At 41.0% G+C, this 18,653-nt stretch overlaps 1 protein-coding gene across 11 annotated transcripts in view; it reads right to left on the bottom strand.

Moving 5' to 3' along the window:
• Positions 1-7,014: 7,014 nt before the first annotated feature.
• The window catches only part of CHL1 (cell adhesion molecule L1 like), a 143,228-nt gene continuing 131,589 nt past the window's right edge, over positions 7,015-18,653 (bottom strand). For 9 of the 11 annotated variants that reach the window (XM_063347662.1, XM_063347670.1, XM_063347665.1 and 6 more), the window contains 4 exons: positions 15,733-15,894; positions 14,914-15,045; positions 14,002-14,074; positions 7,015-12,093 (listed from right to left, as the gene is read on the bottom strand). In XM_063347662.1, coding sequence (XP_063203732.1) covers positions 11,877-12,093; positions 14,002-14,074; positions 14,914-15,045; positions 15,733-15,894 — 584 coding nt within the window. In that variant the 3' untranslated portion in view covers positions 7,015-11,876. The remainder of the gene's footprint in view (positions 12,094-14,001; positions 14,075-14,913; positions 15,046-15,732; positions 15,895-18,653) is intronic. The other 2 variants (XM_063347672.1, XM_063347673.1) reach the window with 2 other exon arrangements.

Consider the following 18,653-nt stretch of genomic DNA (forward strand, 5'->3'; position numbering starts at 1 on the left):
TATTCCCAGGAAAAGTGATGGAATACGCTGAATTTCCATGGGGAAAATATGCAAGGGGAAAAAAAAAAAAAAAGTGCTAGCTTTGGGGAAGGGAGGGAAGGGCAGGTTTAAGACCACCAGAGTATTTTTTTTTCTTTCCTCCCTCCATGAAAAGATCAGGTCCAATACTGATTTAATTCCACCTCAAATCTCTTTGCCGTATCAGCTGCTTATCAGGCATGGCTTTGTCTAAAATCTACCTTTACACGTACAACCTGAAGTCAGTGGTTAATTCAGCTGGAAAGTCTAAGCTGGACTTGCATGGTGTTTGCATGGACACTTCACTTGGACGTGAGTTTAGTCTCCGTATTATTCTCTCTCCTCTTCTCCCAGCTACAACAAAAGCACTGCCACAGAAACCAGCATGCTCCCTGATCAGGGAGTCAATAAAGGACTTTAATTCCTCTTTATAAAGGAGAAAAAAAAAAAAGCACCTAAATAGTTAATAAATTACAAGAGAGGGAAAAAACCACACTTATTTCTGGCCCTTGTTGACATGCATTTTCTTTCATTTGCATGAGTAAAATCAGACCAAAAACTGTTGCGTAAATCCATGGTGCTACTGTACAAAAAGCAAGAAGCAAATGAAGCTGCACATGTTCGTCCATCTCCACATGGCTGGGGATGTCAAGAACACAATATTTCTTTTCTTCCATTCCCCCAAACCGAGCCCTGCTCATTTTGCACGTAAAGCCTTTGTTATAATAACGATCCTAGAAAATATATATCCCTCTCTCTGCCTTCCTCATATTGGAAAGTGTGAGTACAACAGAATCTATGGGACCTAGACCTGGTTCCTTATTTTTTTTCCCAGAAGGAACCAGAAGGCTGCTCGGAGCGGTGCCCCAGCGCTGATGGGAAGAGCTCGGCTCGGCACCACCACATTGCTCAGGACCAGCCAAAGGGCTGCTGTTGGCCAGAAGAGAGCGATGGGCTTCACCACTGCAGTAAAACCCAGCCCCTCACCCAAGAAAAATGAAGATTGAAACTAAAAACACACACAAAAAAGCACAAAGCCACTCAATTCTTTTTCATCAAAAACCTCATCAATATATCTATATGCACTGGTTAAAGTGAGACGCAGCAGGTACTGATAGAACTATTTAGCCACATTCTTGGTACTTTCTCTGACTGGCTGGAAAACTAAAATACCTTAAAACAAAAAAAAAAAAAGAGATATGATGCTTTAAGACTAATTGAACCAATAATCAAAAGCTGTCTCTAATTCCTGGACTAGGAGGTCAATTACTGAAATAAATTTGACAGCAGATAGATGGTAACAGTGTGCAATTACCATTTAAAGACTTGATAATTATGGCGAGAATTAGTCTGTATTTTCAACTGCAGCAAAATCCATCAATTTTTAGTAGTTATTATCTTGATTATAAGAAGGAGCGGATTCAGCTATGTCTTGTCAAACTGACAGAAGCCTGAAAATACAATGGGCACTGATAACAGGCTGACGAAATGAGCCGGTTGAGTTTAAAGTTTCCTTTCCTTAATGGGAAACTTAAATTGCAGATGTGAGAAAATGTTAATGTTCAGAACATTTGGCAAGGAGAGGTGTAGGCAAATTTAAACTCATCAATAACAGGACTGAGAAACGCATATTTTTATGAGGTTTGCCAAAACTAGTCAAAACATGGGCTCCTTACTCAGACTTCTAAACTCTCAATTTTGAAAGTCAAGAGACAGGCACAGAGTCACAATCCTGGATATTTAAAGAATTAGTGTGTTCTTCTTATGTTCCCCATGGCTTTTTGAACCTTTCGGCTCAGGGGTTCACACTTTCAGAGTTCCACAAGGTTGGCGAGTTGGGCTTTTTTTGTAACTATTTCTTTAAAAAAATAAAATATCCGAAATGTAAAATTCTCAATGAATCACAGTCTGAGCTTGATGACCTTTATTCCTTGAGGTAGACTGTATTTATTTGTTTTTTCCCCTATTGATACAATCTGAAAACAGAGCAGTGAAGTTCTCCCTATTATTCATAATTTCACAGTCCTGGGACTCCAGGAGCTGGGAGGTTTGGAAAAGTCAGACTTGGGTAAACCCATGGAGACCTTGGTGCCCTGGGAGAATGAATCCCCGCACCAGAGAGCAGCAGCAGCAGCTGCACGGCTGAGCCCAGCCCAGCTCAGCACTAACAACAGGCAGAAAAAGCCAGAAAAATGTGTAAAACACGGCAGCTAAGAGGCGTTGCAACAGCAACCACGACATCATTAAGAATTATCTGATCTGCATACTTGGAGTGATTAAAAAATGCCATTTAAAAAAAAAAAGGAAATGGTTTTGGTTGTTTTTTAAGTAAGAATTTCTCATAAGAAAATTTCATTTTCATCAGAAAATTTTTTCATAATTTTTCAATAAGAAACATACGGAGAAAAATTAAAATCCTCAACAAAGGATGGTGATGGGATGTGAAATAAACCATTTTCCGCTAAACAAAATCCCCCCCCAAACTTGTGAAGAAAATCACGTGAGTTATTCTTGACGAAGAAACAATGAAAAGGGCCTTTAACTGCCATGATTCTTTCCCCCTTCTATCCCACAATGCTCCTCAAGACCTGTGTTCCAGAGCTATTCCCCTTCCACTTGTCATTGCCACCACTTCCAGACCCCTTTGCTGACACTACGCTTTGCAACAATTATTTTTCCTCAACAACTTTTTTTTAAAGTTTTTTTTTTTTTTTTACATTAGGCAAATTAGCGTGTCAAATGATCTGATTTCACTGCACTTTATGTAAATTTATTTACTTAGTGGCCTCTCGGTTCCATGCTGAGTTCGGAAAAATGTACTCTTTCCCTAATTATAAATAATTAACCATAACTCCTGCTCTATTGGAAGTAGCTACTCCACTGTCAGTCTAAATAGCCCAGCGATTTTTTCATATGCATGTTTTCTATAAATTGCCACTTAGAGGAAAATAAATGCTCAGAACGATGACTGCCTGAAGTCATAAAGGATAACATCCCTCTTACACGGTAAGCTTATTTTTATTAGGAACTGCATTTGTGCCTTTAATTATTTAATAAATAATCATAAAAAGAACTCACTTAACAATGTAAGCAATCTCAAGTACCTTGCGTCCAGCCCCTGCAAAGATGCAGCGCGGCAGAAGTGCGCAGGAGGGAGTAACACGAGCCATTCCCAGGTTGAATCCTGCACCAGAACCGGGCTCAGGAAGGTCTCCACACCAGTAACACACTGGTGAGGACCTCAACTCCTGCACAGGTCTTCTCTACATCATGCTGAGGAGCAAGTGGGAACCTTCTGGGACAAAATGTTGTGTCTTCAGCTAAATCCTCAGCATCAGCCCACTGCTTTCCATTGAGAGCCGCATTCCCCCGGGTGCCCGTCCTGGTGCTCCCTGGGTCATGCACCCTGCATGGTGGAGCTGGGGGATGTGGCACAGCTCACGGTCCCCTGTGAGTCTCTCCTCTCCCAGAAATAAGTGTGGAGTCTTAAAACCTGCAGATTATTCTCACTTTTTTTTTTTTAATTGAAAAAAAAAAGTGAGAAAAGTTTTAAACTTCTTTAAACTTTAAAAAAGCCACACAAATACACACAAAAAATTTAATCTGGAATAGTTCAGACAACTTGACCCATGACAGTTTCAAAAATCCCAGGTGTGCATCCCTAAATGGAACACATTTTCCACCCTGAAGAGATGAGGGAGGTTACGGGCGGTTAGAAAATTGCACGGTGAGGAAGAAGCACCAATGCAGCACCGACGCAAACAGGCTGGAAGTTTTCTACGCCAGGGACCAGGGAGTTGAGGGATCACCACAGACAGATCCTGACAGGGAGTCGGGAGGAAGATCTACACAAAGCTAGTGCAGGAGAGGCAGCTGTACGCCCTCAGGGATAACGGCAGACCCGTTTCAGAAGCAACACAGGAGACCAGACACATCCAGCCAGGAGAAAGGGGAAAACCCCACAGCACAGGCTGGAAACCAGCCCTGGTGCAGCGAAGCCCTTTGGCAGGGATCACGGCCCCGTACATCTCCCAGCAAGGCCTCCTGACCTTCCCATGCTGCTATTTCAGGTAAAAGCAGTCCTTTTCCCAAAAACAATCCCATTTTCCCAGCACTGGTATGCTCTCACCTGGGTGTCTGCGTCACCTCCCCACAGCCGTGGGGCTTCCTCCAGCTCCAGCTCCATCCCCAGCCCAGCAAACACATGGAAAACACGGTCTCAGCCCCCAGTCCTGCTCTCAGAACGAGCTGTAACACCACTGCAGAGCTTCCTCATCCATCAAGAGGTGATGGAAACACTTTACAGCCTTAAAAGTAACTGCATCCCAGATTGGAAGGAAAGGCTGCTGATTTCTTACCAGGATAATTAGTGAAGAGGTACCACCTGTATGTCGTTTCCTTCAGGAGGAGCAACTGGAAATGAGCCAGTTCTTCTGGCTGAACGCTGCTGGCTGCAGGAATGGGCACAGCACGTACCCCCGGCAGATGCTGAGCAGAGCAGCGCTGCCCATGGCTTCCCACGGCTTCCCACTCCTCCTCACCCCAACTGCTTCTGACCTCCAGCCATCAAAGCCCCCCGTTTACAGAGGTTTCAGTCAATAAGAGTACTGCAAACACGTTGAAAAAGCACAGCAACGCCAAGCCATGGAACTTCACAGCAAGACCAGCTTGTCAAAATAATAAAAAAAAACCCAAAATGTACTGCTAAATGTGTTCTGATTTGAAATGCTCCTGCCCTGGTGTCCCAAGCGAACGGGGAGGATCATGCTGCAACCCCCAGGCTGGGCTGGATGTGCAGCCACGCAGTATAAATTCTACAGGAAAGGTTTGTTTTTCTCATGTGCAAAGAGTGTTGTGGTCCTGCAGCCGGGCGGGAATGGTCCTGCGCCTGCAGGGATGCTCCGCAAAGGGAGAAGCACATCAGGAACTGCCATCTGGGCACTGCATGTCCAGGCAGTGGGACAGGGTGGGTTTTTTACAGAAATACTTGTATTTCCAGGCAGCGATGGGATGGGACAGCTCTTCTGTGGCAGGTTTAGCTACATCAAATGGGGATGTGGCCTCAGTGACACCATGAGGGCCTTGAGCATCGCAAAAACAACGCACAGGTCCTGTTAAACAAGGCTTATAAAGCTGCAGAGCTCACGCGTTTCCAATGAGACTGCTGGTATTTCCACTGGGTGACTGACTGAATTCTCCGCATTTCAAGCTTATTAACAGATGGTAAAAGTCCAAAAGTGATGACATTTCATTGTAATACTGAAGAACAGAATGAAATATTTGAAAATTAGAAATAATGCTCTGCCCCCAGAATAGTGCCAACAACGCCAACTTGGTATTCAAAGCCAAGTATCAGATAAAGCTATATTGGTCCCATACTTTTTCCTTAAAGTTTTGTTTGGGGATTTGTTGGCTGGGTGCCAGCAGAGGTGGTGGGATGAGGAGAGCTGGGATCTGCAGCCCATGCACCTGAGGGTGGCAGCAGCATCTTTATTCTCACTCCAGTGAAGCACATGATTGTAAGACTTTCTCTCTCTATTATGGTATCGAGAACAGTGTAAATCTCATTATTCCAGAATAAGAATAATAATAAAAACAAGTTGGGATGCCCTTGATGCCTTCCTGAAAGGCGAATGCTAGTTAGCACAGTCCTACTTGTTTCTGTACTTGCACTGAATGTATTCAAGAGTTTTTGCAGGTGAAGAACGCACTAAAAAAACCCAGTCCTGAAATCTTCCTGCTAAAGTGAAATAGCTAAAAACATGAGGAAAAAAAATAATGTAGAAGAGCATTTCTTTCACTGAGCGTAATACTCTTACCATAGTGCAGAAACCACGCCAGGGTTGGAAGCCAGGGATTACTCTCTGCATGAGAAATTTGTCTCACACTTGAGCACTGCCTGGATCTTTCAGATTTCTGTTAAATACCTTTTTTAAAAAAAAAAAAAAAACAAAGAAAAAAAGATTTTGCAGCATTATCAGCTGCCACGGGTTTGTCTGCAGTCCTCAGTAGTGGCAGTTTTGCTGTCTCAGGTATCAGATGGGTGCCCCTGTGCGGGTCCTGCCTGGTTCACCCTTCTCCGTGAACAGGCAGAGTAGAATGAAAGAAATCATATACTGATTTCTATGATTTCTATATATGAATGTATATGACCACACTGAAGAGCGGTGGGGGTGGTGGGGGACGGAAGTCGGGGTGACCATTTCACTCCTCAGTAACAAAAGAACGAAGGTATTTTGCTCTTTTCCTATTTTCCTTGGCCAACAAAGAACATTTGTTGTATTTTGATATAATGAATGCATACAGATTTCAGACTTGCAGCATAAATGAGTTTTCCCTAACTAAGGGGTAAGAAAAGAATGAGTATTACTGGGTTTCTAGGTGCCTGGATATTTATAAAATCACCATTATTCTGCTGATCTTTAATGAAGAGGAGTGGAAATTCACCCTGCCAATCTTTATAGCTGTATTCCACCACGTATAACTGGATCAGCCCCTTTCACCTCTGTTCCTGCCTGGCACGTTGAGCTTTTGTCTTCCATTTCATTGCTAAGTGTATTTTAATACTGGATAATGTTATTTTTGTAGGTATTTCACATGCCACTTAGCTTAAAGCTCTGCGTGCTTGGGCGCTTATGTGATGTTAACTGACACAGAGTATATAAAGCGTGTCATAGATGCTAACGTTATATAGGACCATAGTTTGACCCGGGAGGTGATCATACCATGAAATAAATCATGCATTTGAACTCAGGGTGTTTGCCGTTCAGGTTCATCCCTGCGTTGGTGTAGATCGTATCTAGGTGGTTGTTTGTCCCTGGTGCCCGAGAGTCCCAGCAGAAGCCAAGGGCATCTCAACCTTGGTGTCGGGCCGAGAAAACCCACCACAGACCATAAGCTATGAATGACAATTAAAATAGATTCCCAACAAAGAAATGGTATCACGAGAAGAAAACAACCCGAAACAAACCAAAAGAAAAACTTGCGGATTACAGCTAAGGCCTTTGAAGATTACATCAAGTCAAACTTTTATTAGCAAAGTTGTATTTCATGTAAAATGAAAATATCTTTTAAAACCATACGTGCACATATGCATGATACAAACAGCAACTACAGTACAACACATTTCTCTAAACTTTAATAAATGCAGGCTAACATTTAGCTCCAAAAGTAACATTGTAACGGTGACACCACATTTGCTTTGATCTTTTCTCATGAAATTACAAAGTATCTTGTTCAAAGTAATAATAATAATAATAAAAAAAATAAACGAAACAGACAGTATGCTTTGGCTCAAACCCACCTACTGGTTCCTGCCTGAAAACGGAACAAATCAGTGCAGATCACTTGAGACTTTGACATGAAGGATATGGAGCTGCAATGTAAACATGTACTGGTACTCCAACCCGGTTTATACGCCTTATTTTGAAATCCTAAACATTAACAGAGAAGCAGCTGAGGGCTTGATCCATTGTCAAACAAAGGAAATTCTCTTGCCATGAAGAATTTCACTTTACTTCTTACAGATATGTAAAATAATCTAGATTTAGCACTCAACTGTAAAATAATGACTATAAAAAAAAAATCACGATGAGATTTCCTTTCAGAAGCACACAAGGATCAGTGAATTTTACTCTAGCTTTAGTTTACAAAACTGAATGTGGAATTACTGTTAAAAACCCCCACCTTTTTATATAGAAAGATTGTGCTAGTATTTGTTTTCATCTCAAAAAATAATACTGGCGTGAAAACTTTTATTAAAACTTCTCATGCATTGGATCTGACCCATTCAGTCAATGGAAGTAGTTAGAAAAAGAGCTACTCATTAAAATTAGTGTAATAATAACACAACAGAACAAATATCATAAATCATTAAATGATATGCTAATTAGATACAATTAAAACTTAAGTTACAAAGAAGGTTTTTTAATTTATTATAGGTACACTCACATTTTTATCCGAGGGGAAAGTCATTTTCGGATTTGGTTCCTAATTCTGCTCTTCCTAAAGACCCAGCCCCAGAAGGGCTTCGTTACCAATCCTGTACCGTTATCCTCGCTGAAGAGCGGAGTCAAGCGCAAGCGAGGATTTCTTGAGACTCGGTCCCCAAGTTTTGCCAGAGAACAAAGCTGGGGCCATTCCTACATGTTCTTGCTCGTGCAATTACAATGTATGTTATATTTTTTACTTTTTTTAAACAAAAACCTAGGTCTGAGATTACAATCCATACTAAATCGATAGTACGCTGCTCTGTGAATGCAAACGGCTCGCTTGCATGGGAGCTAGCACACAGGGGTAGGGGTTTTTTCCCATTAATTAGGAGGAGCTGATTTTATTTGCTTAATCTTACACGCAGTCAAAAGAGCACAACTTTTTGAGAAACAGCCACCCCTCTCTTGTTCCAGGGGAGGCTGCTTAAATCCGCAAGCCAGGATTCCTGGGGCCAGGGAAATGCTTCCTCCTTGCTGGGTGAAATTGCATCCTGGGTTGACAGAGATACCAAATCTGAAAGTGTCATTTCCCCTCTCACACTTGTACTGCCAGCAAAATGTAATGGCGAATCATAACCAAATGTAACCAAGCCAACAGCCATGGCACTGGATAATTACTAATTCCCTCTCCGACACGGTCTGGCCATCCCTGACTCCCTCCTCCCAGCAGGCAGCCTGAAATTCCCTGCTAGGTATTAATTAATGAAATCACCACAGATTTCCATCAACTAATTTTAATAAACACTCCTGGCCAGAGTTGAAAAAAAAATAATTATTGGATTTAATGTACTATTTCAGAACTGCAGCACAGGTGGTGATAATTTTTATTCAGTCTACATGGCCACGCTTCCTCTCGCCTGTAACACAGTGCCCTAGGAAAAAAATGCAGTGACAATGACAAAAAACTGCTCAGGAAAATGTGAACTTGCTCCGTTGGTTTACTTTTGAAAGCAAATCTCTAAAAACCCATTAGTGTCCTGCACTTCCCAAGCTACACTGTATGAGTAGTACCCTTACAATAGAAAATAAAACCCCAATGGGAAGAAAAAAAAAGGAAAATAAATGATGGAGAAAGAGAAAAAAGCTCAGGTGAGTGAGATTCCCCGGGAGTTTTATCCAGTTGTTTAATATTCATTAGGCATATTCCTCAAAAGTCAGTGCGCACTGTACAAATTCCGTCGCACATCTTTTTTGTCACTGTATGATTTTTAGGCCCTGAGGCATCATGAAACACCAACATTAAGATTTAAGGATCTGAATTAAAATTTTAATAGAAAAAGCGCTCACACCAGTGCAGACGAGTAGCACATCACAGGGATGTCATAAACATCTCTTAGCAGCAACAGAGCAAGTGATAGCACAGGGGATTTATATTCATTATTCGATAATTTGACACTCACTAATATGATCTGAAATTTGTGTCTGTTTAACATCGGCATTTTCTGGGACAATGAGTCTGGCTGATCTGCAGCGACCCAAAGTCCATGAAAACGGAGGGCTGGGACTGCGGATGGGTCACATTCAGCCTCCCCTGCTGGGATGCTCTGCCCTGGTCGGTGTCCGGGAGAGCTCTGCCGGGCTCCGGTACAGCCCTTCCCAGCCCTCCCCTCAAAGACCCTTGAGCATGGGCTAGTGCAGACGATTCCTAAAGGAAATACATTAAAAACAGCCCAAAGCTTGCATCAAAGGTCATCACGACCTTCATCAGTTCTTAGACTTCATCCGGTTCGGGCTGCAGCAGGCAAGGGTCAGCAGATAAAGCTCCTGGTGGGAAACGTTGACGAGATGCCAAATTGCATATTTCTCCAATTACGCACTCCCTTCTTTTCGAAAATGAAGATTTTTTTTCAAATGACTTTGGACATATTTGGCTTTTGGACTGAGTGAAATACTGGAAATAAAACTTCATAAATAATAAAAAGTGAATGACTTGGGTCACCGACATGGAGCGGGGTGGATTTGGACTCAGGACAGATTTCCACTCACCCTTTTACACTCACACACAGACACGGCATCATTGTGGGGTTTGGGCTGGCTGTTTGGGGGTTGCTTTTCCCAAGCAGAGGCTGTATGAAAGGCCTTTACAAGCTAAATTTTTTTTTTTTTTAAAAAAGAGGAAGAGATATGCAGAAGCATTGAGCACCAGAGGCCATTTACGGCTTTGAGAAATGGCTGAGCGCTGGGGAGCAGCCCAAGTGTAAGGTGAGCCGCGTACCAGCCGTGGCCGTGCTGCTGGGAACAACCTGCATTTCTGTGGGCCACTAACGGGGCTTAATCGTAGCCGTTACTGGAAACTCGTAACCATGTGAGTAATTCTTGCTTCCTCTCTTTCTTCCATTGAAGTAATGGAGAGCACGAAGGAGCCAGTGGGGATATTTGCCTAATTACCACCACGATGTAAAACGGCTTTTAGGATCATCTATTCCTCCGGCAGTAACTATTTTAAAGATATTGTAATTGCAGTGGCAGTGATTTTTAAGTGCAAGAAGAAATGAAGCCGTATTGATACTCTACTCAAATAAGCGTATTCAAAAATACAAGTGCTTTTAAAGAAGTTCAGGAAATTCCAATACAAAAAGACCAAAAAAATGTGCTGTACAGCTTTGCTGAGTTAGTGTTGGAGAGGCAAAGGAAAGAACCAGATTTAAACCAGCGTTCAGTAAACAAAATATAAAAGAAACTATGCCATAATATCTTCTCTTTGCTTCTGCTTTTGTTTATTTAACAATGAAAAGCCTGAAAATAAATGATCTCTTGAAAGTCAGGTAGGTCTATTTTATGCGATGCTAGGAAGGTGTGAGATTTATATGGCTGCAATACACACAACTCCTTCTGAAAACTAGGTTTGCTGGTCCAAACTCATATTGAGAAGCAATTCTATTCATTCCTACACAGCTATACAGACTCATGCTAGCAACATGTCTCATTTCAAAATAAAACAAGGCTGATTTTCACTTGTGTCAATATTAATATCATATATACAACGTCTCCGTGAAATGTATGCTAGCGCACAAATATACAGATACGAGACAGACAACAAGCATTTTGCTTAGAAATGCGGCTTGCAGAGCCTCGGGAAAACAAATTAAAATACTTTCTAATGATGGTGGATGGGAACCCTGTTTTGCCTTGCCACAGGAAAGATACTGCAGCTTAACTTATTTAAGGAAATAGTGCCAGCTACTGGACAGAAGATTCATCCACAAGGCCAGAGCTTTGTCTTGTAAGAGCAATTTCTCTGTGGATGAAGTTGCATCTCTAAGTATTGGTAACTGCAGTCAGCTGTAACCACTAAAGTAATTTTAGTGCATCATAAGCAAAGGAGATTATCTCTTTATGAAAAATTATACAATATATAGAATATATTTCTCCAGTATTTTAAATTATGATTTTTCTCAGTAGGATGCATTGTGTCACTTTGTTGGTTTTGTTTGATTTTCCTGTTGTGTTATTACCTCTACAATGCGGAGGCCCCGGTACGTGAGGGAATACTACATATAAACGTATGTACAAAGTGACCACAGCCATACGGGAAAAAAAATACTACGCAGAGAAACATATTCCAAACCCAAGAAACACAAGGAGTAGGAGTTAAGTATACAGATGTAACACCGAGAAATTCTGTTTTGGTAAGACCGAGTAAGACATTTTGTATAGTAAAGAATTGTTTTGTTTTAATTAGAAGAAAACACCTAGAAATTAGGATGGAAAATCATCTTTTAGCGGCAGTGACTTATTTTTATATTACCTGGATGTCAGGTCCCTGACTGGCTCAATTGGCAACCTGCTTCCAATCACGTGTGGTAACTGTGGAGTACTAATCAGGATAAATATCACAATTAAACATGAATCATTCTTGCTTATATTTTAGGCGTGGAGAGGAAAAGTTGCCGTAGAACTCCCAGTGCTTTCGACTGATCCTTTTTCCTTAGATCCAGAATAAGCTCCAATAAATGAACCGTCTTCATTGAACATCCCATGCTCCCCTTCGCCATAATCTACCAGACTATCAGCACTTTCAGTGGCTTTAATGTCCCCGTTAATTGACTGGAGGCTGCCTTTCAGCGGCTTTTCATCGCTGTCACTACAAAACAAAGAAATGCCTTTCCAAAAATCCAGCTTTTAATTGCCAGCATGGAAACTGCTCTTTTATTGTGCAAGAAAGCAGCAGGAGGGAAGAGCGAGGGAAACGGTTCTATGTGGGTTGTACGTTGAGAACGATATGACCCTACGAGTCCTGTTTGGTCTGGTGCACCTCAAACCGGTCATGCACGCCAACCTGAATTCTCCACACACATGGTTTTGTGGTTATTACACCAATGGGACTGGCTAAAAAGGCCAAATATCAATGAAAACTACACGTGCCTTTTGGTTTTTTTCCCCTTTTTGCCCTGGACAGACAGAAGAATGGACAGAAAGTGAAGGGGAAAGAAAAGGAGATGCTGGAAAGGATTTGAGGAGCCCGTTCCAGCGAACAGTGCTGGTGCCAAGTCTTCGGCACCTTATGGAAAGAGACATTTTCATTTTATAAAACAGTGGGCAATATTCTGGCCTATTGATTTCATTTTTCTTTTGAGGTGGGCGGGTGAACCGACGTAAAGCTGTGGGACGAGGCATCAGCTTTAGGTTGTGTCTTACTGCTTTGTGAGCATTTGTTTGATTTTAGATAACTAACAAAGGGGCTATTTTCCCTTTTTACATTCTTTTTCCTGTTATCTTACTATAACTGATGGACTTTCTCTCTGCTCAAGGGGAGGAACAGCGAAAAACAAAAGCAGAGTCAGAGTGTCTGTATCTGCTCCTATGCAGCCTATGTTCAATGGCAATGTCGTGAAAAAGGACAGACGGACCATCAAAATTCAGGAAAAAAAGAAAATTCCACTGGCCATGCCTTCTAATGGCACCGCAGAAGAAGAACAAAAATGGTCTGACTTCTCCTGATCGAACAGGATATTTGGGGGGACTGGAACATAGATTAAAAGATTACAAAAAACCCAAATTAGGCATCTGAACTAGGTAGGTAATTACTCAATTACGGCCCTTGCTGATGCCAACTCAGCGTCAAAGCTTTGGTAATGCTATCTAAGGAATCACAGAGAAATGCACCTGAACTTTACCTCTTCAGCATATAATTGATAATGTGTATAATCAACACAGTAAAAATATTTGCTACTTTTCTACACGTGGCATTTCTATTTATAAAAAAAGAGGAGTTTGAAGTTTGAGGGGAAAGGAGGGGGTCAAAGTTATTAACCTCAGGACTTTCTTACCTTTCTAAATATTTGTCCCATTAGAAAGCATTAAAAATTAAATAAAGATGAAATTATGCAGAAAAAAAACCCCTATTGCAGTACAAATAATGTAGTATATATAAGTTGGATTTCAACAGAAATTTTACACCCATAAGGCCAGTGACACCAGTTTTCCAGCAGTTTTATAGTGACATATTTTTCTTCATACCACAGTTACAAGATATTGTAAGCTTGAGTTATTTTAAAGCAGCCAAAGTGATTATTTCAGTTCTCCTACAGAAACTTCTGTAGTGAGGTTTGTTTGGGTTTTTGCCATTTCTTGCTGCGATTCAAACTTTGCTTTGCTTTCTTCCACAAAATGAACATTCCTCACATTACACGATTTTGGCCTGACTGGGCTTCAGAAACCCACTGAGGACACAAAAGTCTTGCAATTGGAAATTACAGCAGGAACCCAAATTATCATATATATTTACATTATTCATACAATGATAAATAAATAAAAAAAAGTGAAAAATAACCACTGATACATCAACATTTACTTATATCCCAACCTGGATGGATTTGAGTATACTGGATATACCTTTATATTCCTACTATTATCCACTCCTACGAGGTTTGCTTTGAAAGTGAAAAATAGCATTAATTGCATGCTATAAAAATGTCTTAAATAATGATGACATCTGGAACAAATAAAACCCCAACAAACACAAATGCTTGTTAAAGCAGGTCCTATTTACCTATATTCCCCAAAGATTTCATCTTTTATTGATTGAGCTTCGGGATCTGGATGCAAATCTTCTTTTTCTTTCACTGTACAAATGAAATAAAGCACAGATCTGTATGCCATGTTCCGCTGTGGACTTTTCTTTTTGCAGGTGCAATGGGAAAACCGCCTGTCATCACCTGCGGACTAACCTGGAGGGCAGCAGCTCGCACTGCATCTCTGGCTGGACACAACCAGCACGCTTCCACAAACGGTTTGGGGCCGTTCCCTAAGTTTTAAGAAAGCTAGCAAGTATTTATAGAATCATCGAATCGTTTGGGTTGGAAGGGACGTTTAAAGGCCATCTAGTCCAACCCCCCTGCAACAAGCATCTTCAACTAGATCAGGTGGCGCAGAGCCCCGTCCAACCTGACCTGGAATGTTTCCAGGGATGGGGCATCGACCACCTCTCCAGGCAACAACATCTACACTTAATTATTTATACTTAAATCCTTACTCATTGCTTTAAAAACTACAGAATTACTTTTAGCAAAATACTCTACTCTTAAGCATGTACCCCTGGACGTTCTGTCAGTATGTCAAGCAGCAGTTATCAGGTGTAAAGCGAGCAGGTAGCCCAGCCAACGGAGGCTCAGAGGTGCAGCTGGTGAAGGACCTTGGCTCTACAGGGGGATTACATACGGGAAGATTCAACGAGAAGCATCAAAGGCCTTAGCAAGATCTCTGACCAGCACACAGCGCTATCTCACACAGAGAGCACGGCTTCACTTATATTCATTAGAATCCATTCTGCGGATATTTATCAAAAGCTACAAATCCTAATTGGATGTTTCTGCTTGCGGCTTTGCAGCCTCCAGAGATAAAAGTCTGAAGGATGCTCGTTATTAACATGCGAACATAGCGAAAGGACAATAAATCCATTTACCTGAATATTTTCCTCCTTTATTTCTTCTGACAAAGCAAATAGTTAGCAGCAGTAGGGTGAGCAAAGCGATGGCACACATCAGTCCAATAAACCACCCCTGGGTGGAAATTCCATCGTAAATGCCAGCATAGGCTTTGTGAAACAGAAGAGGAGTAGAAAAAAAAAGAAAATTAATCAGAGGAAAAGGACATCACCCTACTATAACATGAATACATAACATCATCTTCAGTGAATCTTAATTGAATCAGACTATCACTACTTATTGTGTTCAACTTCAAGAAACACAGGACAGAAATACGTCCAGAGCGTGACATTTTTAGACTTAAGGGGAATGTGCAGTCTACAAGGCACAATACAGACATTTCAGCAAGGTAATTCTGAGAGAGCAGTTGACTCAAAGGATTAATGCCAAATAGGAAAGCTGAACAGAGAATTGTTAAGCCTCTCATGCAAAAGCAGTTTTGCGAAAGAAATAGAGTTAAAAGTGCACCCGCTACATGCAAACCACTGGACTGGCACACTTAAAATGGATTATATCACAGCACTACCCTTTCAAAAATCACATAAGAGGGAAAACTGTTTTCTAAAGGGTTGTAATTGTTCCAGGCTATTGTGCGTCACATCAAGCACAGGACTCAGCCGAGAACCAGGGATGCGTTTACGCTCCCTTGGGATTCAAGTGCAACTTGGGGCAACTTAAAAATCACACAACAAAATGATGATTTTGGGACACACTCACTGCATAACGTAAGATGTAACCCCAACATACATTTACATTCCAAATAAATCTTTATCACCTTGAAGGGTTTCATGTCTCACCTCTCCCCCTTGTCTCAATTACATCTTCAAAAATGCTATTGTTATCAACCCAATTCTTAGTCACTAGACGAACTGTATATTCAGTTCCAGGCTCAAGTGCCTCAATGGGGTGAAACTTTTGGGTGGGCTTTACTGCTTCTGAAATCCTGCCGATCCCTTTACCTATGGAATGTACACATTCAAGTCATATTGATTAATGGTATTCGTTGAAGAAAAGGCCTGTGAAATGCGCAGTTACAAATAATGCAAATAACACACAAATACGGCACACACGGATTTTTAACATTTGTCATCAGATAATTTGATTTGCAAAAGCAGGCAGTGAAGTAAAAAAACATTTCCCCTATTTGATTTTTAATATTCCATCAGATAAAATAAACAGCAGACTGAAGTAATCCTAATGTTTATGAAGGGGTTTGTACATTTCCCAGGATGAAAGTTAATATTGATGGGGGATTATGGATCTGCTTTAACTAATGCGTGCTTAAAAAATTACAACTTGAAAATGGGCTTGCTTTGTATAGATAATCTGGGGTTTGATGCTTCTCCCATTGAACTGAACTCAGCAGGGAAGCACAGACAGCTTGTTATCTGGAAATGGATTCTTATACGTCTCACGGAAAAAAATTAACGTTGGGATTTGGACTCGTTTCTCCCCTGACAATGATTTTCCATGTCCTTTTAAATTCCACAACGCCTGCACAAAGCACTGTTTTAGATATAGCTGAAGTTTGCTTTTAAATTGATATTTAGGCATTTAAATGCTTAATATTTGATTAAGAGGCAGAAGGGAAATTCCAGTAGCCCTGGTTTTAGAGCCTTCTTTACATTTGCATTGCAAAATGCCTACTGTCATTTCTGTCTGCATTAAGATTGCAGGGTATTAAATAAGCTTTTTGAAAATAGCATTCGTGGATAACAGAAAAAAAGGACATCTACAGAGGTTAGCAATCACTGCCTGAACGGGAAAAGCCTGTTCATCCAAGCAAATTCAGAGTTGCGTGTTGATATTTATTTGGGATTTCTTTACTCAACCAAAGGGTACAACACGGGAGGGCGCCTGCCCTCCATGGCAGGAGAGAGATCTTGGGGGGGGCTGCACTTAATAAATATAACTCTTTAATTGCGTTCAGTTGCCTAATTTGCCTGCTTTATCCAAAGTCACCTAAACTTAGGACTGAGCGCACAGTATAATTTGAAAACTGCTTGACCAATTAGCACTGACAGTAAAACAACGCTCATTAATACTTAAACTAGTAAATTAGCAAAGCAAGAAGCTTGCGGAGATTAAGGTTTAGTTGACAGCTGAAGAAAAAAAAAAAAAAGATTAAGATGAATCCAAGCACAATCAAAGCAGCAGTTCAAGATAAGTTTTCCAAGGCAACTATACACGTATTACAATAAGCAGTTAAATTAGCAGACCATTGGGACCCAGAGAGAACCCATACAGCTGAAATACTGCTGATATCGAAGCACAGTTTATTAGCATAAATTAATCCATCTATGGGTAATTTTTGCTAAATGAAGTATGTGAAACAGCTATAATTTTTAATCAAACTGCAATTGAAGCAACAGGATACCACAGGTATATTTTAATCACATGTTCTAAAATCAAGACATCAGAAAAACATATTTAATGTAAACATTGTCCACAAAGTAACAAGAATAAATGTGAACCTTCAACCCATTGTGCATTAAATACCGTATAACACTTCTGCATGACACGATAACCACACGGTCCGATTTGCACGCAACACAAGTCTCCTTAGGAAGGATTTCTCCTGAATTCCTGGTAAGCAAAATGCTTAACCCTGAGCTCAGTGGCACCCACAGCTGTGCTCCGTTGTGCGTTTTCTTACACCAGCTTAACCAGTCCATATCTATCACCCAGTTATTTCCAGCTCGTGCCAGCCTCTTCATTTTGAGCAGCCAGCTCTTCACAGAAGCAGAAAAGGGCAACTGATACGGCTGGAAAATAACCTTTTTCTGCTGGGTTCTTTCTCGGCACAGCCGGCAGCGCAGGGTGCCAGAGGGAGGGTTTGTGCCCAGCCTGACCTGGCACTGGGGATTTACCATTGGTTCTCCAGGCTGTTGGACATCACCTATCCCAAAACACTAAACAACATTTTTTTTATTCTTTAAAACTCGGTACAGTTGTCCAGTGATGGGTGATTATGAGGTTTCTTTCCACGCCATTTCTTTCTGGTCTGTGTTACACACTCAATATAGCACCTAGAGAGGAGAAAGCATTGCTAATTGGGGCAAGTTTGGTGGCTGGAATAGAAAAAGCAGTGTAGCATCCTGAAAAATAAAAGCAAAGATATACAGATAAGGAAAAAGCTCAACATACTGAAAGGTCAGTGAGCTGCAGAAATTAGCTGCAGAAAATTGAAAGCAGTCGGGTTAGGTTTTTAATCTACAATAAGGGAGAAGAGGCATTAGTAATAAAGGCATATCACCAGCACTTCTCATCTTCCCCCACTATTTATCAGCCATACCATGGGACTCGCATGAACATTAAACACTGAACTGCAATTTTACAATATTCCTACTGGGCTTTGAGATTTATGAGAACAACAGAACACACATTTTTTATAGAAGCTTATGGTATAAAGGGAAAAACAATATAAACTGCCCCCAAAGACTTACAAGAGTGCTAGTTCTCCAAAAGTTAGCACATCTGTTATAAAACATACTTACCTAAAAAAGCTGGCAGTCTAATAGCTAAATACTAATTGTAGGCAACATCTTAATTTATAACCATACCTGTCTAAATACATCTGCCGCAATAAATGGAAAGTTGAACTTTCATTAGTTTTCCCCCACTGCCTGGGCTATTAAAAGTGTATAAATATGCATCACAAGCATCCTTCATCTTCTGGGCTTTTTTAGCGCAGGAGGTGATTCAGGCTAAATTGGGA

Source organism: Chroicocephalus ridibundus, chromosome 10 (assembly GCF_963924245.1).
Source record: "Chroicocephalus ridibundus chromosome 10, bChrRid1.1, whole genome shotgun sequence".
NCBI lineage: Eukaryota > Metazoa > Chordata > Aves > Charadriiformes > Laridae > Chroicocephalus > Chroicocephalus ridibundus.